Source organism: Lepidothrix coronata, unplaced genomic scaffold, assembly GCF_001604755.1.
Source record: "Lepidothrix coronata isolate B3197 unplaced genomic scaffold, Lepidothrix_coronata-1.0 Scaffold11, whole genome shotgun sequence".
In the NCBI taxonomy this organism is placed as follows: Eukaryota; Metazoa; Chordata; class Aves; order Passeriformes; family Pipridae; genus Lepidothrix; species Lepidothrix coronata.
Window position 1 is genome coordinate 3456566 of NW_016690191.1, and position 24863 is coordinate 3481428.

Genomic DNA, 24863 nt, shown 5'->3' on the forward strand with positions numbered 1-24863 from the left:
AAAACATGGACACACTTTGAATAGGGAGATGAACCTCTTGAAGTGAAGTAGCAATACATCCAGGAATACCATAGCAATAGGCTTTCCAATAGGCTTCTACCCCATCCCAAGACACTGAACTTCATCCAAAGTCAACAGGAGTGTTCAGTTTTGCTGTCGATGGCCACTCCCAGCTGCATTCAGTTACACTTGGGAACTTGCTACAAAAGTCTTTGGAAAAAACCCAAAGAGTAATGGGATCATCCATTAAGTCGAAAGTCACGTCAAGACAGTGATGATGGGACAAGTGCACAGTTTTGGTTACTAGAAACTATGTTAACAAGTGTAGAAGGGTCTCATTAATGGCAGGACACACTTCACGGATTTGTTGCATTGGAGCAATTTATCTACTGACAAGTCCTGCAGAAAGAAGAATGAGCCAAGCTGGCAGGTTTTTTTAAAGAACAACTTCACCCACAGCATCCTCTTTAAACCTGTTGGGAGTGGGAACAACTGCTGAAACCCACAAGCACTTTACCCCAATAACAGAGATGTTTCACTGGGTAACCAAAGCCAAATTTCATAGCTTAACCACCTGAAAGAATTTTGCAATGTGATCACCAGAAACTACTTCAGGCTCATTGTATCTCAAAATAGACCTCATCAGCTTCCGCATCCCATTCCATTACAGGGATCACATTATCAAGGGTCCTGCCACAGCATCCTGGGTCACAGCACCCGAGCCTTAACAGGCACTTCCTTGCTAAAATGTGACAGTGGGAGTGACAAGACATGCGTGTTCTCTCAGTCTCCTTATATTGCAGTGACCACTCAGACATGTGCTTTGGAACAGGAACAGAACTAGGGTATCTTGGGGGGGGGGAAAACCCCACCTCAATCATCACCACACATACCACTTGAAAATTTTTCAGCCAAAACTCAACAGTTAAGTCACCAATATCTGAATTTAAAGCAATCTGGGCAATCACAACAGCAGGAGTAAGCATCTTCCTAACCATCCAGTAATAATCACCATGGCCATCAACCTTTACCATTGCTACAAAATGAGCAAACATCAGTGTATTTCCCTGCTGCTTGATATAGGGCCCTGTGCCAAGTTGCCTTCACAAGCACAGCAGCACACGGAGAAGAGACCTCGAGGCATCCCTTCCACTGGCATCAAACAGCAAACAAGAGGGAAAGCCTTCAGTGAGAAGCTCAGAGAGCCTTACCTATGTACAGGGAGGAATCTTTCCGCCTCACGTGGTCGTCGATGTAGGAAACTCCCAGGGGCTGGACAGGGGTAGCACCAATGCCCAGGAGGACCTGTGCTCCAATGAGCAGCAAGTACATCATGTTGGTAGCAGTTCTATTCCTGCAGATAAGGTCCGGGTCTGGTCCCTCATCGCTGGAGGACCCGTTGACAGCACACACATCCCTCCCTTCAGCCCCCCAGCGTATTTCTCCCGACTCATATTCGTACTGATGGGTCAGAAATTCAGGCAATGCGGAAAGGAGGGCACCCAAGGCCATGACTATCCCTCCACATCCTATTAAGCGTGGTCGGTGTCCTCGGGCTCCGAAGTAGCTCACGAAGAGGATGAGGGCCAGGTTGCCGATCTCGAAGCTGCTGGCAATGACGCCCACGTCAGCACTCTGAAGGTTGAATCGCCGCTCCAAGGTGGTTAAAACACTCACCTACAACAGAGAAATACAGAGAAGATTACTGAAAGGGAGTATGACCTGCCTTTTGCCCTCCCCATATGTACTGCTAAAGTGTAAATTTCCTTGACTTTTCCTTGGAGCCGAAAACATACACATCAAGGGCATCCAAATCACAGTATAGTAGTTGACCTCCAAGCATGACCTGACTACTCAAATACAGCCACATCAGAAGGTCCTAATACCAAGTGACATTTCCCAGCCTACCACCTGTCTGAGCACATGTCCATTTCCAAATTCCTGCATCCATCAATGTATATTTTGGATGCCTGCAGACACCCCCGACTCCATGATTGGTTAGCCTTTCTTTGGGCTCGCTTTCTATTTGAAGGCACAACATTCACAGTGCGCTGTCCCACAGAATCAAGGCACAAACCACACCATGCCAGGCACTCAGCCTTCCCTTTGGAAGGAATTGCAGTTAGGGAGCAACAGACAACCCTGTGGATACTTTGTTTGCACACCAGCACAAGTCAGCTGGAGACAGTGACGTAAAAATACGCAGTTTGGTTGGCACAGAAAGCTGCTACTAAAGTATATAAATAAAATGCTGATCAAAGGGTTTAAACTGTTTGTGGATTAGTTAATGACTGGAATCGTCACAGAGTATTTTTGAGAAGACAGGCCAATTAAGGTTTACATAGAAGATTTAAATCCACCATGAAGAAGAGGTGATTTAACAAATATGGGTTATTTAACATTAAGAAGAGAGAAGCACATGAATAGTCCTCAAATATTTAACATTGCTGCGAAAAGGAATGACCTGTTCTTTGAATTCAAATGGACAGGACAAGAAGTGACAAGTTTAAACTGCAGTAGAGATGATTCCGGTTAAATACAAGGTGGGGAGACTTTTACTGGTAAGGATTCTGAGGCACTGAAACATGCTGCCTGGAGAAGCTGCAGAGGCCTTTAAAAGAACACAGACCAGCATCTGTCAGGAAAGACACAGGTATGACTGATCTTGCCATAGGGCAGGAAAATGAACCAGATCATCTCTTGAGAGCTCTTCCAATCTTGATTACATGGTGCAATGAAACACAATGTGGATTTTCTGCAACAGTCATAGCACTGATCAGAGCATGAAGGATGAACCATTAGGTACCTCACTTGCTGTCAGGCCTGCTCAAGGGAAAACACAGGGCATTCTCATGTCTATGGCAGTGTGCCTCTTATACAGTAAAAAAAACCCAAAACCAACAAAAGAAATCTTGGACGTCACAGAAATGCCAAAAACTTTTACCTTTACTAAAAAAACTATCTAGTTTTTCAGACTGGAAAAGATGAAGATATTTAAGGTTGTCCTAAAAGAGGCAGGTTTCTCTATTCCAAAAAAAATGTGAAAAAGACCTCAGAGCAGAAGGTAGCCCCTGGATAGAATAAAAATAGCCTCCCACTGGAGGCACTGAAAATCTTTGCTGATAAACCTCACGAAGCAGGAGCCAGTCTGACCGACTTTAAAGTATTCTGACAGCAGCTCTTCTCCGGGGGCAGTTAGCCTCTGCTAGGGTACACCAGGGCACAGTTGGACAAAGACAGCCCTGTCGGCAACAAAATAGGAAATGGAAACAACCCACTTCTGCTGCTTTGCATAAGCAGGAGCTCCCAAACCTGACTCTGGTAAGTGTCCAAGTCAGATCTCCAAAACTGGACTGTTGTAATGTTTTCTGAAAATTCAGCCTTCTTCTCATACAGGCTGTTATTTTATACTACTACTGTAATCCTCCCCCACTGCAGAGCCAAGAACTAAGGAAGGAAAGGAGGAAAAACCTAAAAATTGAACCCTCTGACTGAAGGCAGTGCAAGAGCAATAATTCTTCCCACACCAAAGCCAAGTGAGCATGTGCGTGTCAAAGGCAGAAGGGATCACCACTTCACCTGCAACACCAGGTGCAGGTCCCTGTTGGGATGAAACAGCTCTGTGATTCATGGGGGAAAATGATGTTCTCTGCACGAGGGCACAGCACAGCCTGTCCCCGCTCCAGCCACCTCAGCCACGCGAGCAGTGCTCGAGCTCACACCTATAACAGGGACATTGCTGCTCCCACAACTCCACGGGAGCTGTGGCAGAGCAGAGCAGGTGGGGATGGACACTTCTAGAAAACACTGGGTTGGTATTTTCAAAACAAGGCACACCAAGGAGGAGGGATACAGACAACATCCCACTGCCTCAGGCAGTCCCACCAGGCACTCATGTGACAGAGAACCACAGAATGGTTTGGTTTGAAAGGGACCTTAAAGATCATCTAGTTCCAGACCCTTCGCTGTGGGTAAGGATTTATCACCCACAACACAGGACTGCTTTTACTGCAAGGCATGATCTAATGGTGGTGCAGTCAGACTGGTGGGACTTCTGGCCTGAACAGCACACAGCAAACACCAAACTTTAAACAATGCAAAGCCCTGGCAAGGGGAACCCTCCTTTATGCTACCACCTCCAGCACGTCCCTAGAGGAACTCAGCTATAGCTAGGGTCCCATGAACACCAATTTTGGCAGAATGGGGAATCTCTCCAAGATGAATATGTAACTCTGACCATGCAAAATCATGTCTGTGGTGCTCATTTCTGAGCTGTACCTAGATAGGAAACTCATGATTACTCATTACAGCTGTGTAAACTGAGGTAGAGAGCCAACTATTAATGAGACAAGTACAGTAAACAAAATTAATTTCTGATGGAATAATTTAGGCTGGAAGACTGAAAGCCAACAGAAGTGATTTCCCAAGGCCAACTGGTATTAACTAGCTTTGGATGTCTCCCACATTTTGACCTGGCTGCCAAATTTTAGGCTTTTACCATACATATATATAAGTGGCTAGAAAGTGGGATAGCGTTTAGAAACACATGGGTGCCAAGCCTCAGAAGGGTCAGATTCTGGACAGCTGGATTCCAGATAAAAATACTGCACCATTTTTAAGTGCAATTCACAGTGACAGAGACAGTAAATTGGTGACAAACCTGGGAACTAAACCCAGAGTCCCAATTCTCATTTCGCTGTTATTTCAGTGGGACTTCAGTAGTTCTTTTCCTTTTTACAAAACCTAAACCACTCAAAACAGGGAAAAAGAGTCTCACCATCCCCTAGCACTTTCTTGCTTTACTTTGGTGAAGAGCCTGAAATAAAATGAGGAGGAGGAGGATGACAACACAAAGCAAACTCCAACCCTCCTGATAAAAGCTAGGAGTTGTCCTTAATCTTTTGGCCAGACCACACTGCATTTCCCAGTTTGCTCCTTCTGACTGTAGCACTGCTACCTGGTGGTACCAGCTCTTTACTAAGTGGGTTATGAGGAGCAGGAGGGTATGGTGAAAGAACAAATCCATCATACCATCCTTGAGCATCCAGAGAGAAAGAGCATCTAAGTACAAAGTGCTGAGACCAGCATCAGGAGAGTAGCCTCAAAACACTGACAAGTCACAGCGAGGGGAAAAAACCCCACCTAAATCCCAAAATAAAAATAGTGCTGGGAAATAAACTGTCAACGTGCAGATTTTTAGCCAGAGAACAACAGGAACACAACTGCATTACATTCAGGGTGGCTGCAGCCCAGAGAGCACAGCCCAAATTTCTCCTATGACATTGGCTCTGACCTTACAAAGACCAACTACAAAATCAGCATTAGCACAGCAGAGATGTTACCTGCATTTATTCAAAATGAGCACCTGCCCATGGCTAGCATCATTCTCTCACCCTCTATGCTCCATCCTGATAGGACTTCCTGCATATGAGGTAGAACCTGACTAAATACCTTCAGTTTCCATGTGGGATTCTCCTGGTGCTCTTGTAACTGTGAAATAAAAGAGCACTGTACTGCCCATATTTCCTTTCAAGAGCCTGCTCCCCAGCAGATCAGCCATCACTGCTCCCAAACACCAGCTCTCTTTATCGAGAGTTACATAAAATGTTGCAAATGACACAGGTCCCTGTAACATACTGAGGTCATGTGAAAAGGCTGTAAGGATTACAGAGTCCCTGGGTGCTGAGATCAGGTTGATCATTCAAGAGCACAGCCCTTGTGGATGCTGGTTTAATAGCAGGGATGCAGGGAATGGAGTGGTGTGGCAGCACAGCGGCTTCAGATGGACAACCTCCTGCTACAACACAGCGGGAAACACCGGGAGCACACGTTATTAGCTGTGAAGCTGCTGTTTCCCGGCTCCTGTCAACTTACACAGCTGTTTTGCCACAGATGGAAAGAACTGATTGAGAGGATATTTAGTTAAAAAAAGCTTCTAACCTAAGATCAAAACGGTACCAGGAAGCCAGTACAACATCCAGCAGAACTCATGCAGACAAGATACAGCAGAGACATGTGGTCTGACCCCAAGAAGTCAGCAGTGTGAAACCACCCACGGGACCAGACAAGTCCATAACAGGCACGAGGACAGAGGCAGGGCCAGCCTTGGAATCATGGCAAATGCCAGAACCCACAATAATGGGGCCAGCACTGAAGATACAGCTTCCTATGGGAATGCACCTGTGCTTAAGACAGCTGTACCCTGATACCTTTAGGTCCTTATGCCTGTCCTGCAGGTCAGTGGGGCTCTGACCAGCAAATACTTCACCTGCAGCACTGTATACAGCCCTCAGTCCTGCCAGCCTCGCTGCCTTTTTCTATGATTCCCATTTCACCCACTCCAGACATCTCCCACCTAATTTTTAAGAGCAGCTCCACTAGATTTAGCTATGGCATCGGAGACATCAGCAGGACTGTGAAGCTGTTGTTACTGCACAAGTTCATGCTCCTCCCTCCAGGTTAGTTCTACACCAGAGCAGCCAACTGGACCACCACAAACTAAACTGGTTTGGGTACCTGCACACCTTTTTCATGCAGAAAGCAGGCTAGGGATCCAGAAAGATCATGTAACTCAGCCCTCTGCCTTTATGTGAACACACTGTAACATACAATAACAAGAAGTAATTAAAACTTATACAATGATTGCACTCTCTCCTCTTCTTACCAAGCCACAGCAGGCTGCACACATGCATTTGTATCAGATGACTTCAGAGACTAACTTCAAAAAGGCCTAGGCTAAAGGGGCCTCCTATGACCACCCTAAAACACTCTTCAATGATTGAGAAAGGAAAATATCTCACATAACACACACAGTGATAAATGACCCACATCAAAACGGAAAAAAAAAAATAAATCAATCACCACCTTAAAATTTTCCAGCCAAAGCAACTTATATTGTACTAAATCCACAGAAGCTTATACCATGCCATTCTGGACTTATTTCAATAATACATGCTCACATTCATCATTCCTCTCTCTCCCAAATCTACAGATCTTGGCATTTCTGAACCAAGGTAAATTTGTTTTCTCTATAGGCTGCTTATTTTATATTAATGTTCGGCAAAAATACAATCCACAGACCTGTTTCACACTATTGCTCCACTTTATCACTAAAAAAATGAACTGAAGGCCGGGAGCACCATTATGGAGACAGAGACACAGTGCATTGAAAATGAATATCATATTGTTTGTATCTCCAATGATCAAGTCATATTCACCCACAGAGTCTACAGATAAGTTCATTGTATTAATAATACAGGGTTATATATAGAAAACACATTGACTTTATGCCTGAAGGGCTATTTTAAAAGGCTTCTTTTTAATGTAAAATACATTTTCTCAGTTATGTGGTAATAGATTGGACTTGAAGAGACATGTCTGCACTGCTACAGGGTGTAAAATAATTGCCTGGCAACTATGTTCCCAAAGGAAAACAAACGCAAACCATCTCCCACTGCCTCCATTACGGAGCCAGGAAACACAAGATTCCTTGAAGAGCCAAAGTGACCATGCCAGAAACAACACCACTGCTTCCACACATCTCCACCCACTTCTTCAGATGTCACCTCCTCCTCTCTTCCAGCAGCCACGTGGGACAGAGCAAATGGCATCCTGTAGCTGGAGGCAAACTCTCCTCCCCATAGAGCTGGTACCCATGGGCTCGGTCCTCCTTCCCACCCACCCTCCCAGCTGACAGCACAGCCACCAGGCTCCGGTTTCAAGCCCAAGGGAATGATGCTGATCCTCTGCTCTGATGTTTTTCTGCTCCACAATTCCAGCATTGAGATGATCACTTTTTTAAAATGCAGACAGTTTCCTTGGCATTTTGCCCACTCCTCCCCCATCAGATGGTGGGGAGCAGGGCAATAAGCTTAATATCCTTTGCCCAGCCCCAGGGACCTCTCATCTCAGGCTGCTGATCATTTCTTTGAACAACATTCCTGGTCCAGTACAGTCAGTGGAAACTTAAAATTTGCTCTCACCACAGGTGCCAACACCCGTGCTGGCTTTGGGCACACGAACATAAGGGAAAGCAAAAAGCAAAAAAAAAAGGGTGGTGATACGAACACACCCAAGCTGGCTCTGCTCAAGGTCTGGAAATCATCTCTGCATAGAAATTTGCATTCACATGACAGGGATAATAGATGCTGCAGCTGAACCACTGCTGAAAGTAGGGTGTTATTAGCTTGGCTGTTGCTGCATGTGCCTGTGCTGTTTCTAGGCCAGCACCCGAAAATCTGCAAGTTACTGTACTGCTGCCACGAGGAGTTTGCAGCTCGCATCTCTGCCTCACTGGTGTGAAAAATTAATTTTATATTCTAGTGACCAGCTCTGAGGTTACTGACACAGTCCAAATTAAGCACACATTCAAAGTCAGGATTTTCAGGGGCCTGAGAAGAGTTTTGCACCATGCAGCAAGAGAAACAGCACATCACACTCCCAGCTGAGGCAAACCATACACTTCTGGCAACCTCTTCTCTCCAGCATTGCACAGAAAACTTTTCTGCCGTCTCTTGCAAACCACTGTGCATCTCCTCCCCACATTTTGGGAGCCACAGCATCCTGTGCTGCTGGCCCTCAGCCAACGCAGGGCACAAATCAAGTGCGCTTGGGCAACCCTTTGCAGGATTTCACAGCTATGCCACAGACACAGCAATGCCACATGCTGCTGCACATTGCAAACAAAGCGAAGAGTACTCAACACTCGTAGAAGATATCCTGTTCAGTCAGGAGCTGATACATCAGTGCAAAGCCACAGTTAGCTTCAAAACAGCTTAAAACAGAAAAACGTCACACGCCTCTGAAAGTTAAATGTGTATTTTCCACTACTCCAGTGAAACTGGGATCCATACTGACCAACTATGCTACATAAAAACCTAACCTCTCATCCAGGCACTCATTGCAGCAAACAGCAGTGGGACTGTCAATACCTTCCTCATTTGCTTCCTAAGGATCATGCACGGGACACAGTGGACTGACCCCCTTTCCTGGCTGCCCTGAGGAAGAGAATGAGCACTGCCCCATTTAGAGGGGTGTGAACAAAAAGATCACTGGGGTGTCATTTGCAGCTACCCCCTCACATTCATCACAGAAAGTCAGCGTGAGTCACCAACAGCTCAAAGCAGATCCAAGTACAGAGCACCAGGCCACACTGAACTGCCTAGAACAACCTGAAAGGCTTTTTCTGTTGCTTTGAAACAGATGCACACCATGGCCAAAATCTACATTTTTTTTAACCTTTAGAAGTCCCAACCTACAGCGATATAATCACATCTGCAGACTTGGTGTCCACGCAAGCTTTCTGCCTCCAAGTCTCCTGTTCAACATCCACCTCACTGTGTGAAGGCAGGTGATATTTTAGTCTCTGACAAGGTATCTACATAAAAACACCCAGTGCCAGAATCCATTTCTAGCCTACACTTTTCTTGAGTAGCACACAAACAATGAAGCCAGTGGATGTTTGAATCCTTACTTATTTTTAAATGTTATGTCATTTTCACTGGGAGCCAAGTAACGCATAAGCATGCAAAGAAGTACAACCCTCAACCCTGTGAGCTGCGTGTTTGTGTGCTTTGAAAACCACAGCACAGAACGGTGCTGCCGGCACATTTCAAACCTGGAGGATGAAGAATTCCATGTGGAATAAGCGCTCAGCAGCAGGGGTTGGTGAGCAGGGGCAGCCACTCAGCTCTGTCAAAGTAAACAGCCCAGGGAAAGCTGCTGGAGCATCTCTGACATGTTCAGAGATGGATCTCGTTTTTTTTCCTGTGGCCAGCAAGTAGCTGTACAAAGCCAGATGAAGAGGAATTTAAACTGTGTGTAATTCAAACATAGGCTCCTGCAGCACTCTTGGCCATATACAGAACTGGCAGCAAAATTCACACACGGGTCCAGTACTCTGCAAACTGGGCACCATCACGCTGGATTCCAGTGAAGCGGAGGAAATGAAACTCATGTCTCTGGAAGACACTTAACAGGAAAAATACTATCATATGGATATATATACTATCATATGGACTAAGTACTACCACTGGAGAGGCGGGATCCCAAGCTGTCACATTGCAACACCCTCACTTCTCCACCTCCACAACTGAATGCAAGTTTGCTTGTTTATCTAATAAAACACTTCCTAACTCAACACTTCCATGCCTGCAGAGAAGGCTTTCTACTATAGAGTGACTTACCACAGCAGAAACCATAATGCAAGCCTGATGAGAAAACATGAAGCCCTTTGCATGACAGGTTGTCTTAATTTACGATCAAGATCTGAACTCAGGGCTAAGGGTTGCATCCAAATTATGCCAGAATGCAGATGAAGAAGCGAGGCCTGTGGAGCTGGTTGCAGAAGCATTCCCAGCTGCCAGGCATGAACCAGGGCAGAAGTGACACAGGCAGGACACTCTGAGGCAGCATTAATAAATGCTTTGAAGGAAGCTGAATTCTGTTTTCACGGTTGGAGGACAACAGTGATTATATAAAGGCTATATACTGAGAGAGGAGGTTTTCTGACAAGTCCTGCTACTTTTCTCTTCATCTGCTCTGGCTCTGCTGCTATCTCTCCTGCTCCACTCCCTACCCAGCAGCAAGGATGCCTGGCTAAAGCAAATGGGAACTCGGCTTAGGGAAAAGTTTGAAGCTTTTCTCCTCAACTACTATATGAAATGCTTTAATTTAGTAAACCTTGGGAGGAAGGAAGCCATTTAAAAGGGAACCAACAAAATGGCCACACTGTACTGGCAGTCCACAGCACTTTGTAACAACTCATAAAAGAAATACCAAATTACTGTAAACCTCTGCAGGTGGAATTGGGGTCTCTAGAACCTAACTAGCAACACCCAAGCTTATCCCAAAGCCACATGTGCTGATTTGCTTAGTCCCACCTCACACTCTGCAGCCCACACAAGAGCTGTCCGTGTCATCCTGCTTATTTGCTAAGTAACACCTTCCTACAAAGCTGTTCACAAACAACTCATTTCTCCTTTCACATCATCTCTGTGCAAAGCCAAGGGTACGAACAGGAGCCGCGTGCCGGCTGCTGCCAAACATCCCACTAAGGAACGGGGCAGGCTGGGAGGTGAGCATGGGGGGGCCATGGTGCAAACAAACAAGTCAGGGCTTGAAGGTGATCTTAAATCTATTCACTGCAGAATCACCAGACCCTGCAAAACCTCAATGAGCACATGCAAGGAAAACAGAAGTCCCCACCTCTTCCACTTACCTACCAGAGTCTGACGTGAGCAAAAGCACAACAGGAGAGGGGTTCCCATAGGGGTTCCACTGCTCCTATGGCAGGGGCACATCAAATTCTGGGAGGAATCCAGCAGTCAGGCACTGCAGAGTGGGAATGGTTTTGCATTCAACGTTCAACACAAAGCCAGAGGCATTTGCCAACCAATGGTTACCGCAACCAACATGAGCACTCTCTCTTCTCTCCTTGTACTTTTCCCAATCTGGTTTCTCTCAACCTCCACAGCCATTTCAAATTCCATTTTTTCATCTCCTTCCAGTTCTTCACTCATCCTTTGCAGACAGCTTCTACATGAAGTTAATTCTCTTTATACTTGGCTTTTCCCTGGTTCCTGCCTCCCCAAGGTACTAATTACAATACAGTTTATTAGCCAGGCACACAACATTTAAGACTCTAATTTTGCCCTAGACAAAGCTAGACACCACTAAAGCAGTCCACTGCAGTCAGTAATAGGGAAGGAGATTTTTCAAAAGCACTTTAGTGGCTTTGGAACAAGCCTGCTATTTACAAAGAGACACTTAGAGTAAGTCACTTCTGTCAATGAGAGTATTGCTCAGAAAGCATCTTTAAAAATAACACCTTTAGGCTCTTTTAAAATCCATCACTACCAAACAGCAAGTGAAGCAGTCCCAAGTAGTCTTTTCCAGTGAAGCCTCAAACAGCAAAGGGCTAAATTTTTCAACCCTGAGGTTTGAGGCAGATGTGAAGGAAGAAGGGATACCATTCAGCTGTCAATGAGGCTGCATCATAGGAAGCATAATCACAGCTAGGATAACACAAAATTACCATCCCATTAATTAATTTAGCTCAGCTTATTATGATAACTGATAGAGATCTGGTTCAGGGTCCAAGCCTGGGTACCTCTTTCATTCCAGTTACCATCACTGGAGCAGCTCAGTGCTCATAATCCTAGACCGCAGGATGCCATGGAACCAATACCACAGCTAGCTAGCACTTTGCTGATAGGGAGAAAAAGCCCAAAGAAGGCCTGGAGATGTCCACAGCAAAGCCAGAAAATGAATCTGATCTGCATCTTCACCAGAAAATACAAATAGTAGTTGTTCCTCAGCCAACAAGCCCCATGGGCTAAGCCATCCTCTCCCAAGTCAGCCACTTGTCACTGTGTCCAAATGCAAATAAAACCAGATTTCTCTGGGCATGAATATTAGTCTTGACTGATAAAGGGAGCCAGTTTGGACATGACAGGTCTGGACAGCCAGCTGCAAAGTAAGAGCTTGGCTTAGAAACATTACCCACATGTGGCAGGAAAGTTCCTCTGTTCCTGCCAAGATGCCACCATCAACAGAACCTGCCTCGTCAGTGTTGGCTCAGAGGAATCAAATTGCTCTTCCCCCAGCATTTCATCTCTCACTTGCTTGAGCAGCAGGGGCAAGAGAGAGGTCAGGGAAATACACAGTGACACAGACTCCTGGAAACACTCCATGAACCTAATATTTTGTGACGCTGTCTGGATACCAAGAGTTCTGAGCACAATCAGGATGCTGAGAATCAAATTGAAAGTGTCTGAATCTATACACTGTGCACCATAGGGGGCGAATAAAGGAGAAAGCAAAGGTCATTTTAGCTTCAATTGCACTTCCAGTGTAGCAAACATCTGTGCATCTCTCAAGGATTCCATACCTTGAAGCCTCAGTGTGATGCCTAACACAAATCCATAAAGATTTGATCAAGTTCGACAGTAACATCAGTACTTAAGTACAAGTATTGGAGTAACCAGACACACTCCATTCATGTCAAAAGGCCTGGTGAGCTAAACCAGAAGATCACACTTTGCCACAAGCCATTTGCAGAACATTTTGTTCATTTTGGCCAACCACTCCCCCAAAGCAAGTAATTTTGAAGATGGGGATACAGAAGTATTGAGCTGGAACATTACAGGAGAGTCTGGGAAGAATCTTCCAGACATGAGACCATACAACCTTACACCGAATCCCAGAGAGAACTTTGCATCCGGATTACCCTGCTAATCCATCGCTCACTGGATACCTGCCCACAAAATACCAAAGATGCAGTCTATTAACAAGGGACCTTCAGCACTGTTCAGAGATACACTTCAAAAGTTTGCAATTTGAAAACACACAGAACTCATTCTAGAGGCTGCATCCAGTATTTCCCATGAGTCATTATAGACAAGTACAGTAATTCATTAGGGATCTATTTAAATAAGAAAAAAAAAATCTGGCAAAAAGCTTGTCCAGCATTGAATTAAGCTGAATGATTCAAATCAATAAATGCCATCTCAGCTGCAAGAGGCTACACCATAAGCCTCAAATGCTTCCACAAGAAACAGCAATAAGTTTGGAACTTCTGTCTTCTTGGTAAGAAAGAGTGAGAACTGAGATTAAGTGCAACACAGCAACCTTGATGCATCATAATCCATGGAAAACACTGAACTTCTGTACAGGGCCAGCACCTGAGAAAGCTGGTGCAGTTGTGCCAAATGACACAGCAAAACCACAAAGCTGTGCCTCTAGCACATGGTTTGCTAGTGTGGCTTAACTTCAATAGCCATCAAATAACTCCCAAGCTGATTTTGGAATCCATTCATTCAGAGTGATTTGTCAATGCAGAAGTGGCCTCCGTTGAGCAAATTAACTCATGGAAGTGAACAGATTATCTACCTCCATGGAATACTTGAATACTTTCAGCCTTTGCTCTTGAGTTCTCTGAAGTTGGCAGGTTTCAATCCCAAAGACTATGAGAAAGCTTTTCAGTAACCCAAAGCAGCTCCCCTGATTTACAATTTTTAATAGTATTAGATATCCCAGATTATAGACAGAGAACAGAAAACAAAACCCAACTCAGACTACCATCATAGCACTGTGACCTAAGGGCTCAAGCAGCCACGTGGTTTTGGCATCATCTTTTGATAACAAAAATACAAACTTAAGGCCAAAGAACTGCTCTTTGGATCACAGCTGAAGAACACAAGACACAGCAGATTCCTGCAGGAACACAACTGAGCTCAGTGGGAATTCACTGCACTGAGCACCTTGGATGAGGCCATCTACAGGAACACCCAAACTGTCATCACCACCCTTCGCAAACAAGCACCCCTAGACAAGGCATCCCTTCAGCTGAAGCTCCTGTTCCTCAGCCAGCAGCTGCACTGACTTCAGACATAAGGACCTGCATTATAACTAGACATAGGCAGCAGGAAACAAAGTGTGCATCTCATGCAGAGCCTGAAAGGCCCATTGTAATTAAGAGCTCTCGGCTCTGTACGTTGGACAAGACAAACACAAAAAACACAGTTTTCTTTTGCTGGTAAGCCCTAAAAACGCTACCCACTATCTCCCATAAAGGGCACATACATCCAACGCTTTCTCTGTCCATCACAAACCACAGCACTTGGCACAGGCTATGGGGAAGGTTAATTACCACAAAAATCAAATTTTAAAGACAATGCATGCGGGACAGAAAATACCACCATGTTTGAGTCACACAGACACATGTTTCTCCTTGGGCTGAACCTTGCTGTGCAATGGGACACCACAAAAACCAGTGACTGATCATGAAGTGCAGTCAGGACCCAAGCACGGGGAAAACTATTTAACCAATGCCAGCTGACGTTTCTGCAAAGAGCATGTCAGTGCTCAAACATGATTAATGATTTACTTTAGCTCATGGCGAGGGTGGATGCTCTCCCAGCAGAGCACAGTGAGGATCCAATAGAGACATACTCCCAGGGAGCCTAAGAAAAAGGGGTGGGATGTGGAGAAGGTGCTGTTTTAATTTTTGGCTTTGTTTTAAACATCCAAATCTATTCTAACTGGCAATAAAAATTCATTTTCGTCGGTCAAGTCTGTTTTACCTCTGACAGTAATCGCTAGTCTTTATCTCAACCCACAAGCTTTTTCACCTCATTTTCTGCCCCCACCCTGTTGAGGAAAGAGTGAGAAAGCAGCTGGGTGGGCGTCTGGATGCAGACCAAGGTTAACCCACCATACGTCCCCAAGCAAGGTGGATACTCTTTAGAAGAAGAGTTAAAGCTTGAAGAATAACTTGGAGAAAATGGGTATACTAAACCACGACAATTACAGCTCTTCCTGCAGCTCAGAGAGACAAGGAGAAGCAAGCTGTAGGACTGAAAAACTTGAAGTCTAACCACAAGTTATTCCTCTTTAAAAATCAAAACCTAGTTACATACTGGTATTTTCTGTTGTTTCCCAATTACAGGGAAAAAAACGATCAACCCCTAATTTGGCACCTCAATACATCATGCAACAGAGACCATGTCAGGATGAGAAGTAAGCATGTTTCCAGCACATGAAAGTTATGAGCATGGCACAACAAGCAGCAGGACACCACTGGGGACATTTCTCCTTCATGTTTTTCAAAATCATTTTCTTTCAGTCAGTATTTTAGCTTCTCTTTCAGAAAGCTCCAAATGCTTCCCCTCTTCTCGCTTGACATTTCTCAGTGTAGGCATGCACATGTGTACACACAGGCCTGGTATTTTTCAGAGGTGCAGGGGACTTGCTCAGCTACTGTCCCAAGAAAGGCACATACCAGTCCTCCTGCAGCCTCCCAGAGATTCCCTCCAAGCCAAAGGGTGAGGTTTGGTCCACACTCCAGCAATATAATGCTCCCAAGCAACTCTGCTCTATGTTTGCATGAAGCTGAGAAGTGGAAAGAGGTAGCAATTATTTCACATCCTCCTTTTCAGAAATAAAAACAAGAACTCCAAACAACCTTCTCTGCAGCTCTTCCTGTTGAAGTTTTACCGGAGAAAACAAATACCATTCATTGTTTAACACGACAGGTTGCAAACCTATGAAGTTACGGTGTTTTCTCACTCCCTGTTATTCCTTTGGAGAATTAAAGGGATGAAATAAATCTGAAACTACAGAAAATGCAGAACTCTGTCCTGCCGTGGCAAACACATCCATCACTACTATCCTCTGGCCATCCTGTTTTGAAGGTACGTGCTCCCTGCCAGCTGAGAGCATGCAGAGCTCCATCTAAGGTTCTAAGAAGACTCCAGGAAAAGTACTTATTTTTCCTCTTACATAAATTCACAGAATAATTCCTCTGTTTTAGAAATGCAGGGAACACCACTACTTGTCACCTCAACTGTAAAGCAATTCCATGTTGTTTCATGCAATTCTTCAGGTATTAAAATGTTACATATCACCCTAAAATACACATATACAGCATACACTTCAAGGCTGTTTCTTCTACATTGACCCAAACCCAATGCTGATTTCAATTCAGCCAAAAACCTTTTAGTGAGGGACAAAAAAATAAATAAATACCACAAATATACCACTACACATCTTTAAAAGTGACAAGTGAAACACTTATGAAAGGTTTATGTATTCTTCCACACCCACACCTCTCCTCAACAGCCAAGCTTTCTTTCAGTTTCTTTATGCCAGAGTTTGTAGTTGCCTTTTTATAAAAACAACTAAAGAAAATGTTGGATTCAGATGCAAACATCAAAGCACCAAAAAACACTTGAAAGCAAATCTGCCATAATTGCTTAAGAAACTGGGTGAGTCATGAAGACCTCAATACAACTGAATTATCCAGGTTCTGACAAAAACTTCACTGTCATATCGCAAAACTTCACATCACCATAAAACTGAATTTTAAGTCTTTCCGCTTTCAGTAAACTAAGGCATTATGAATTCTACAGGTAAACAGCATGGCAAGTGTTTTAAAAGGACACTTCAATATTAAAATTAAGACAATTCCAGCAATCCTTGCACAGGAAACAGATGTAGCATGGAATAACAACTTCTTTGCTTCCACACTGGCCCTCACAACCACTTATCTAAAAGTCACTGGGCTTGCAAACATGCAAAAATCATCCTGCAGACACCAAAAAGACGTTAAAAAAATACAGGGAAATGAGTTGGCTGCTTGGTGAGGAGAAAGGCTACTATGAAGCAAGAGGCAACAGAGAGGAAACACAAAAACCAAAGCAAATTGCTTTTCTTATTTAAAATAACAATGACGATAAATATTCAAGCAAACCTGAAATAAATATTTTGCTTTTATGCTGCAAACAGTCATCTAAAATTACTGACTGTGTCCGGGCACTGCTGCAATACAAGCCCAGTAAAAGATCTTCAATGCAAGGGCACTGTGCAACAGCAGGAGGGGGCTGCCTGCCTCACTTCAGCAAGGAATATTCACGTAGCAAAATGCAGCAGCTCATCACATCCTGAATATAGCTGGGGGAAAAAAAGAAAGTGCTAACTGGAGAGCTTAGAAAATCTGGGTTTAGTTCTGATGTGTTTCCTAGATTTGCTAAGTGAGGAGGGGCAGATCCAGACCTGTGCTGTAGATCTTCACCTCTATATAATTACAACTGCATCCCCACTTAAAATCTGGGAAAAAGGAACGGTTCCTTTTCGCTACGCTTTGATGCATCCACTCAAACTGAAACATCTTGATGCAGGGACCATCCCTGTAAGGACCATACACTGCTTCCCATAACAGGGCAGAGCCCTCTCAGCACTGATGGGAAGAAGTGCCAGATACCCCAGGAACTCCCTGAACAGCCTGTGATCGCTATTGGTCATATTGATGGTGTATGGAATGTGGCAGTGTGAAATCTCTTCTCAGTGGAGCAGGCACTGCTACTTGCTTTGCAGGGCGTATCTACAAAGAGACAGAGAGTCTAGTGGTTGTTCCAAGGTGACCTGGAGAAGGGACTCTTGGGGTTCTAGTCCTGGTTTTTTGCTGCAGAGCTATAATGAAACCTTGTAAATCAAAATCAGTGGCCCACTTTTCTATGCATTAGGAAAAATTAAGTCTTCCAAACTCCACTGGAGCACTTAAACGAGTTACAACACAACGTACTATCACGTTTGTTTAAACTTCCTTGGATGATGCTTAAAATATATCACTTGTAGCTTCATCTGGTGTTGATCAAAAGACAAAGCTATACTAATTCAGCCAAGCTGCAACCTCACCCACTAAATAGTATGCCATTGTTTGATCTTAATACTGTGAAGGAATAGCTGGAGACCAAGGAGTCTACAAGTAGGGATTATTATACACAGAGGACAAATTCATTTTGATGAATTGCAGAATAACTCTTTTGAAGCAATAAATTTACACTGCTGTAGCAGGACAGAAGCTGGCTTTTGGTCCTTTGCAATATCCTGAAAGGAAGAGAAAAGAAAGTCTGTGAAACCTGAGAGACATCCCTTTCTGGGAAACAGGGAATATCTGCTCTCCCTTGCAGAGAAGGGGAGGGATCACAGTTCCACTAAGCCCTCTGCGGGACAGGGGCTACAAGACCACTTAAAGAGTCACACTGCATGAAGCTCCTAAGCAAGAAGAAGACAGTTCTTCAGTCCAATGCATTCTCTGCTCTAATTCAAGATCCCTTTAAACCTCAGCTGCAGGAATACTGCAGGCCATTAAAACCCAGAGAGCTGGCTTTCACAGAGGCACCCTGCAAGTGCTAAAGGGATTTTGAAAGTGAAGGCTGGCCAAAAGAAATGAGACATTGGTTTTACGACAGATCATAACATTTCTAACAGGCTGCTCTTTCTTTCAAGGCTTACAAATATCACTTGGCCCTTACAGAAAAGGAAGAACTGCCAAATGTTCTGCTAAAAATAATAAAAAATTCAAACACTAAAATCAGTGAGTCCACGCTTAGACATCAAGTGCATTTTTCCCTTAAATGCCTTTAACCAAGAAGACATCAGATTGTAAGCTGCAAATTGCACACAGTATATAGTGTAAGAGATAAACATGTTATCTCTACACCATTTCATCTATTAGTAGTAGATAAAAAAACCCTTTAAACCAAAGTATAAATAAATTCCAGTTACTCACAAGTTTTCTTGACACTCAGAGATACAACCTATACCTGGACTGGAATTTGTTTCTACTAACTTATAAAAAAGTTTTTATGTTAATATCTCCATGCCACACTCCCAACCCAGGCCCCACAGGAGTCTGAAGGCATCAGAACCCAGAGCTGGCTCTAGTTTCTTCTCCACTCTGCAGTCAGAGACCCAAAAAACATCAAAAGGGTTCTTAGAAAAGAAATATGAATGTAGTCAAAAGAGCAAGTTTAGAATAACTTTCTGTGCAACTCAGCTGCAGAATAGACAATATTCTCTAATGGGAAAGGCATACTAGAAACAACTTTCCAGAAATAACATTGCCAGCATAGATATATTAAGGGAAAATGAACGGTAAGCAATAACCAGCCAATGCTTGGCAATCTTCATCCCCACTAAAACATTTATTTTCACTCCATGGGGTTTTTTTGCCCCTTAAATACCTCAGTGACAAATAAATTATGAACATTACAGCTAATTTATTACTCAGCACTGCTGAGATCGGTGAGAAGAAAAAAGACAGCAGTATTTTAAAGCTGATTCTTATTCTAGGAAAACAAACAGTTTATTAAAAACAATAATAAATTAAATGGAAAAAACTGCTCTTGCAGTTAAGTCTGCCCATGCCTAAGACATTCAGGCTCTGCTACTGTCAACCAAGCAAAAGCTTTATCATTAGCTTCAGCAACAGAATCAAGCTCTTAATCTCTGCCTCAGTTTCCCCACCTGCGACACTTCTCTCACCCACTCAACTCAGTCTGTGAAAACTCAGGGGAAAATTCTATTGTGCAGCACCAAGCACAACAGAAAGCTCTGAAGCACTGCAGTATTTCCAAAAACTGTCTTTAAGGACATCCTCCACACAGACCTCACCACTGACTTCAAAGAGTGTTTGACCAGGTCTGTACAATAGGAACACAGTATTTGCATTTGTCAAATTTAACATGGGAGGGGAAGGGCTTGAGCACCAATACAACTTAAAAAATCCAAGAGCCAAATTCTGCTCTTAACCCCTCAGTTCCCTGGTGTTCATCACACAGGACCCCTATTTCTGTTTGTTCCACCAGGAACCCTTTGATGATTAACTTCTGTATTTATCTTTCATACTTTTTTTTTCCTGAAGATGGAATGCCAAGATTTTCATTAATATCCCAAACCCCAGCGGCAATAAAATTGCACAGAAGGAGCTTGTCTCTCACACACACTCTCACCTGAACTCACACAGCACTATTTTACTGCAGACACGTTAAGAGGGCTTTTGCAGTCTGCAGTGAAACACTGCTGCACAGGCAAACCTCTCCCTGGGAAGTTAAGTGTGGCTCAAAAGTTTTCATTCAGCAAAACAAGAAACAATTTGGCATTCATTCCCACGCAAACACCAATGCACCCTCCTTGGGACGGACCAATTATTTTCCTTTCCATCCCATGCTCAGGCCAGTCATCCTCTATCACTTGATAAAACACATGAATAGCTGCATTCAAAGCTGCAGCAAACAGAGACAGCTCAGTAAAGCTCTGTAAAAACAGCTCCGCAGAGCACACCACAGAACTGGTTCCCAACACACTTCCCATATGCATGCCCTTTATCTAAAGGAGCCCATGACTTTGGCAGATGTTGGATGCTTGCAAGTAGGTCAGTTTGAACCGGAGCGAGTCGAGGCTAAAGGCTAGGACGGGAAATTAAATTGTGCTCCTGCTCCACAAACTGTGGCTGTCAAACGAGAGCTCTTCACCTTCTGCTCAAGCAATGATTTCACCACTGGCCGGGCAAAAGATTTGACTGGCAGGGTGATGAAATGCCTCAGTGATAAACCGTCAGGAGCACTTGGAACGTTATTACCAGTGAAAATATTCCAAAATATAGTGCACGTAGGAATTCATGGCGGAGGGAGGGGGAAGGACAGGGAGGGAAGTGTTGCCAAGGTATGTGAATCAGCCTTATCAAAATCCTCATCGCTGCACGGCCAGCACGACTGATCACACTGCTGCATTCACCCGAAAGGCAAAAGGCTCCGGCTGGAGAGTGGAGGTTCCAGCCTTTCCCTCCTGGTGCCATCTGCACCAACAACGCTCAGCTCTTTAATCCACTGCCCAACGCTGCGGGAGAGCAACCGCGGGGGGAAAATCAGCTGGGCTTTGAAAAGTTGCTGCGAAAACCCTGAGTAACTTCTGCAGCAGGAATGCCTGCAGACTACAAGCAGCAGTTTCCCCACTGCCACTGCAGTTGCTGGGAAATTCAAGTTTCCAAAAGCGCGCAGAAGTAATTAGATGAAGCCAAATAAATGCATACACAAAACCTTACAAGAATATGCAAATAATAGGGTGTATTCAGCAGCCCCAGAAATTAAGGCAGCAGCACAGGCTTGTATTTGCATAAACTATGCAGGATATGGCACCAAGTAATTTTGGAACATGTGCATTTTGCAAACAGCAAGAATAATAATAGACAAATATTTTGGAACGTGACATTGATCAAATACTCCCTAAAACTTCACATGAAGAACCTCAGAGGCACTGTACCACTTCACCACAGACATCCACTGTTGGCGTCCTGGGGTATTTTCACTGCTGAGTTCTGTGGGAAAAGAATTGGACTTTATATAGATTTTTATCAGCATTTATTATTTATAAAGCCCTGTTGGCAAGCACAATGTTTTATGAACGAATAAAAGTGAATGATCTTTGCTTCAAAACCACATAATGAATGTATACTTTGTACATACATTCAAGTGGGCACTGCTGGTTTATTGTACAGTGAACATGGAAAAAAGGAAGGTTTTTTACGTCTCTAAAAAGAAATAGCAACATCCACTTCTAAATGTATTGATATGAAAGCCAAGCCCAATCCAAACTGAGCTCTTCAATCACTCCTGAGAAGCCAAGCCTCTGCCTTGTTTTCTTAACAAGCTGAGTTTTTGCCCTCATGGTCTCCCTGTGCAGAACAAGGCAGACAATAACTGAGGAAACCAACTTGTCGCCGTATAAGGCAAAAAAAGGTTTCTCTTCCTGAGTTACAAATAACTAGGGAAAGTCACAACTGTGGCCAAGGAAAGCAGAAGTATGAATACAGTACTCCCTCACTGCTGACAGGCTAAAATTAGTAGTTTATTCAATTGCCCAGAACTACACACTGTGCCTGTCCTACACAGCATCTCCCTATTTGTCTGTCTGTCTGTTTGCTCTCTGCTTTGTCTCACCCGCTAATTTGTCCCTTGGGGAGCAGCCTGGCAGACCACAGCCAATCCCCACTCATCCCAGGAGCCTGAGTAAATGAATATCCACCTGCAGTTACACCTGAGCAACTCTGCAGTGCCTCCACTGATTTCACCCCATGACAGCACCTGAGAACAGCACTTGGCCTCATGGGACACTCCATCTGCAAAAACGATTATGTCCTCCACACTTTCCACAGAGCATCTTTCCTGCTCCTGCTCTCACTCCCCTGCAGCACCTGTAAGCACAGCACTGGCCAGGCTCACTTAAAGCACACATGTACCCTCCAAAGATAATTCCACATTTGCATCTGTTCATTGTATGAAGAGCTGCATGGTATTTGCAATGATGGCAGATAAATTATACAGGGAACAGAGGAACACTTGCCCAGTGCAGCTGGGCCACTGCTTATGCATGCTGGGGATTGTTTTTAGTTTGCTTTTCTTCTTCCCTCCCCTCCACTGACCAGTTGTCTGTTACTGCCTGTGGATCTGGCTGGCCACGGGGCATTGCTGTCATGCCGCTCAGGATACAGGCACAGAGAAGGGCTGAGAGTAGAGACAGCAGCACCTCAGCTGAATTTCATCCCTCGGAGGAGGGAGGGTACAGGAATCGTGATGGCAGTGGTCATTTCCAGCCTGTGGGGCTGGGGTGCATGAAACACTCCAAAGGAGTGAGAGGGAGCGAGTGCTCTACTCTGGTAGAAAGCACGCACCAAGAGTTGGGGAAAACAGGAAAAGAAATGCTGAACCGATGAGGAGAGAGCAATGCAAAGGAGTTTGAGGAAAATGCCACATTAGGGACTATTGCTGCTGATCAGACACTGTAGTGAAATGTGCCAACATACAGTCCTCTAGCAGATCCATACATTTCCAGCACACTGGTGCCCACTGGGTGACATCACCCGTGGGCTCTTCCCTGGCTATTACTTTGAGGACAGATTACCCCACACTCATTCACACTGACAGCTCATTTTGCAAGCAGCCCATTGGAAACAATGTATTTACTTACTAAGGTATTACTCACATAAAAGAGGCATGTTCCTGTCAGGCTCCTACAAATTAAGTTATACCCACCTATACTCATGTAGGGTATAGAACTGCTAAATTTATCTCATCAGATCTGATGTAGTTTCTTTTGGAATTACAAATATGTTCCAAACTAAACTTATGTTTTATTATATAGAGATGAATTCTAATTTCCATTTCATATTAATGGGAAATATTAACCATGGTTAGTTTAGTCACATACCTTGAAAAATTATAGATCACGTTCAGTACAAATTTGCATAAGTAGTTTGAGCATGTGAGAGGAGCAATGCTAAATACTGAATGCAAGTACCGAATGCAGAGATCTTACACTTACTGTAGAATATATTATGTGTATGGCCTCAAAAAGCCTCAGAGATTATGCATATATTTCTTTTCCATGGAAACTATAATTCTCAAATCCAGCAATCTATTTTGAGAAATTTAAATCAACTATACACTTACATCTGCTGGAAGCAGAACATTTCCACAGGCTGTATGCTCCAAGGCACAAGCACAGACGTATGGACATCTTCCCAACTCTTCTACTATACTTCTGCCTCTGACACCACATCTCACTATGCAGATTTAGCACTGAAGTCTTATTTTGGCTGTTCTGTACCCAACACCGGGACTGGCGGGGCTGCTGCGCTCAGCACCGCTGCATCACTTGAGAGGATGAGCAAAACCGCGTAAGGCGGGAGGCACGAAGTAAATGCCCCGCTAGAATTTCTTGGTATTTATTCACTGTGAAGCAGGAAGGCTGGCACCGGACCGGAGTGCCCGGCCGGCCAGGGAGCCCGCAGCAGTGCCAGCCCGCCCGCCGCGCTCCGGGCGCTCGGGAGTCCCGGGGACCGGCCGCAGAAGTTGGGAGGCAGCGGGTGGGTGACCCCTGGGCACTGCTGAGTCATTTCAGCCGCCAAACGCCGAGCTGCCGTGACCCCTCCGGGCTGGGGGGCTGCCCCGCCGAGCCGCCCCGGCCAAACTTCCCCCGCGCTCCGCCGCGCACCCCCGCCCGCGGCTCAGCCCCGCCGGGGCGGGGGGCTGCGGGCCGGCCGCACTCACCAGGTAGGCTCCCACCGTGCCCTGGGCCAGCATCAGGGCGCACTCGGACACCAGGAAGAGCTGGATGCTGGAGAAGCAGGAGACCTTCCTCCGCCGCCTGCGCTGCCGCGGCGCGCCGGCCCCCGGGAGCTCGGTGCCGCCGCCGCCCGCCGAGCCCCGCTTCCCCGGCATCCTCCCGGGCGCCGCCGCTCCGCCGCCGCGGGATGGCGGGCCCCGCGGCTGCTCCGCGCCTTCCTCCTCCTCCTCCTCCTCCTCGGGGTGCCAATCACAGCGGCAGCCCGCGGCGGCTGCCTCTCCGCCCGCGGGCTGCTGCTGCCATGGCCAGCTCGCCGCCGCCTCCGCCGCCGCCTCCTCCTCGCTTCTCTCCTCCCCTCGCCCGGCCGCGCTCCCTCTCTCCGCCGGCCCCGCGCAGGCCGGATCCGCGCCCCCGCCGGCGAGGGGCGGGGAACGCGCGGGGATGGGGATGTGGACGGG

General features: G+C 45.2%; 1 protein-coding gene across 1 annotated transcript in view; it reads right to left on the bottom strand.

Moving 5' to 3' along the window:
• The window catches only part of SLCO3A1 (solute carrier organic anion transporter family member 3A1), a 134092-nt gene extending 109532 nt beyond the window's left edge, over positions 1 to 24560 (bottom strand). Inside the window, exons 1-2 of the mRNA XM_017805191.1 lie at positions 24390 to 24560; positions 1212 to 1677 (exon numbers count right to left, since the gene is read on the bottom strand). Of these exons, the coding sequence (XP_017660680.1) occupies positions 1212 to 1677; positions 24390 to 24560 (637 nt within the window). The remainder of the gene's footprint in view (positions 1 to 1211; positions 1678 to 24389) is intronic.
• Between the last annotated feature and the right edge of the window lie 303 nt (positions 24561 to 24863).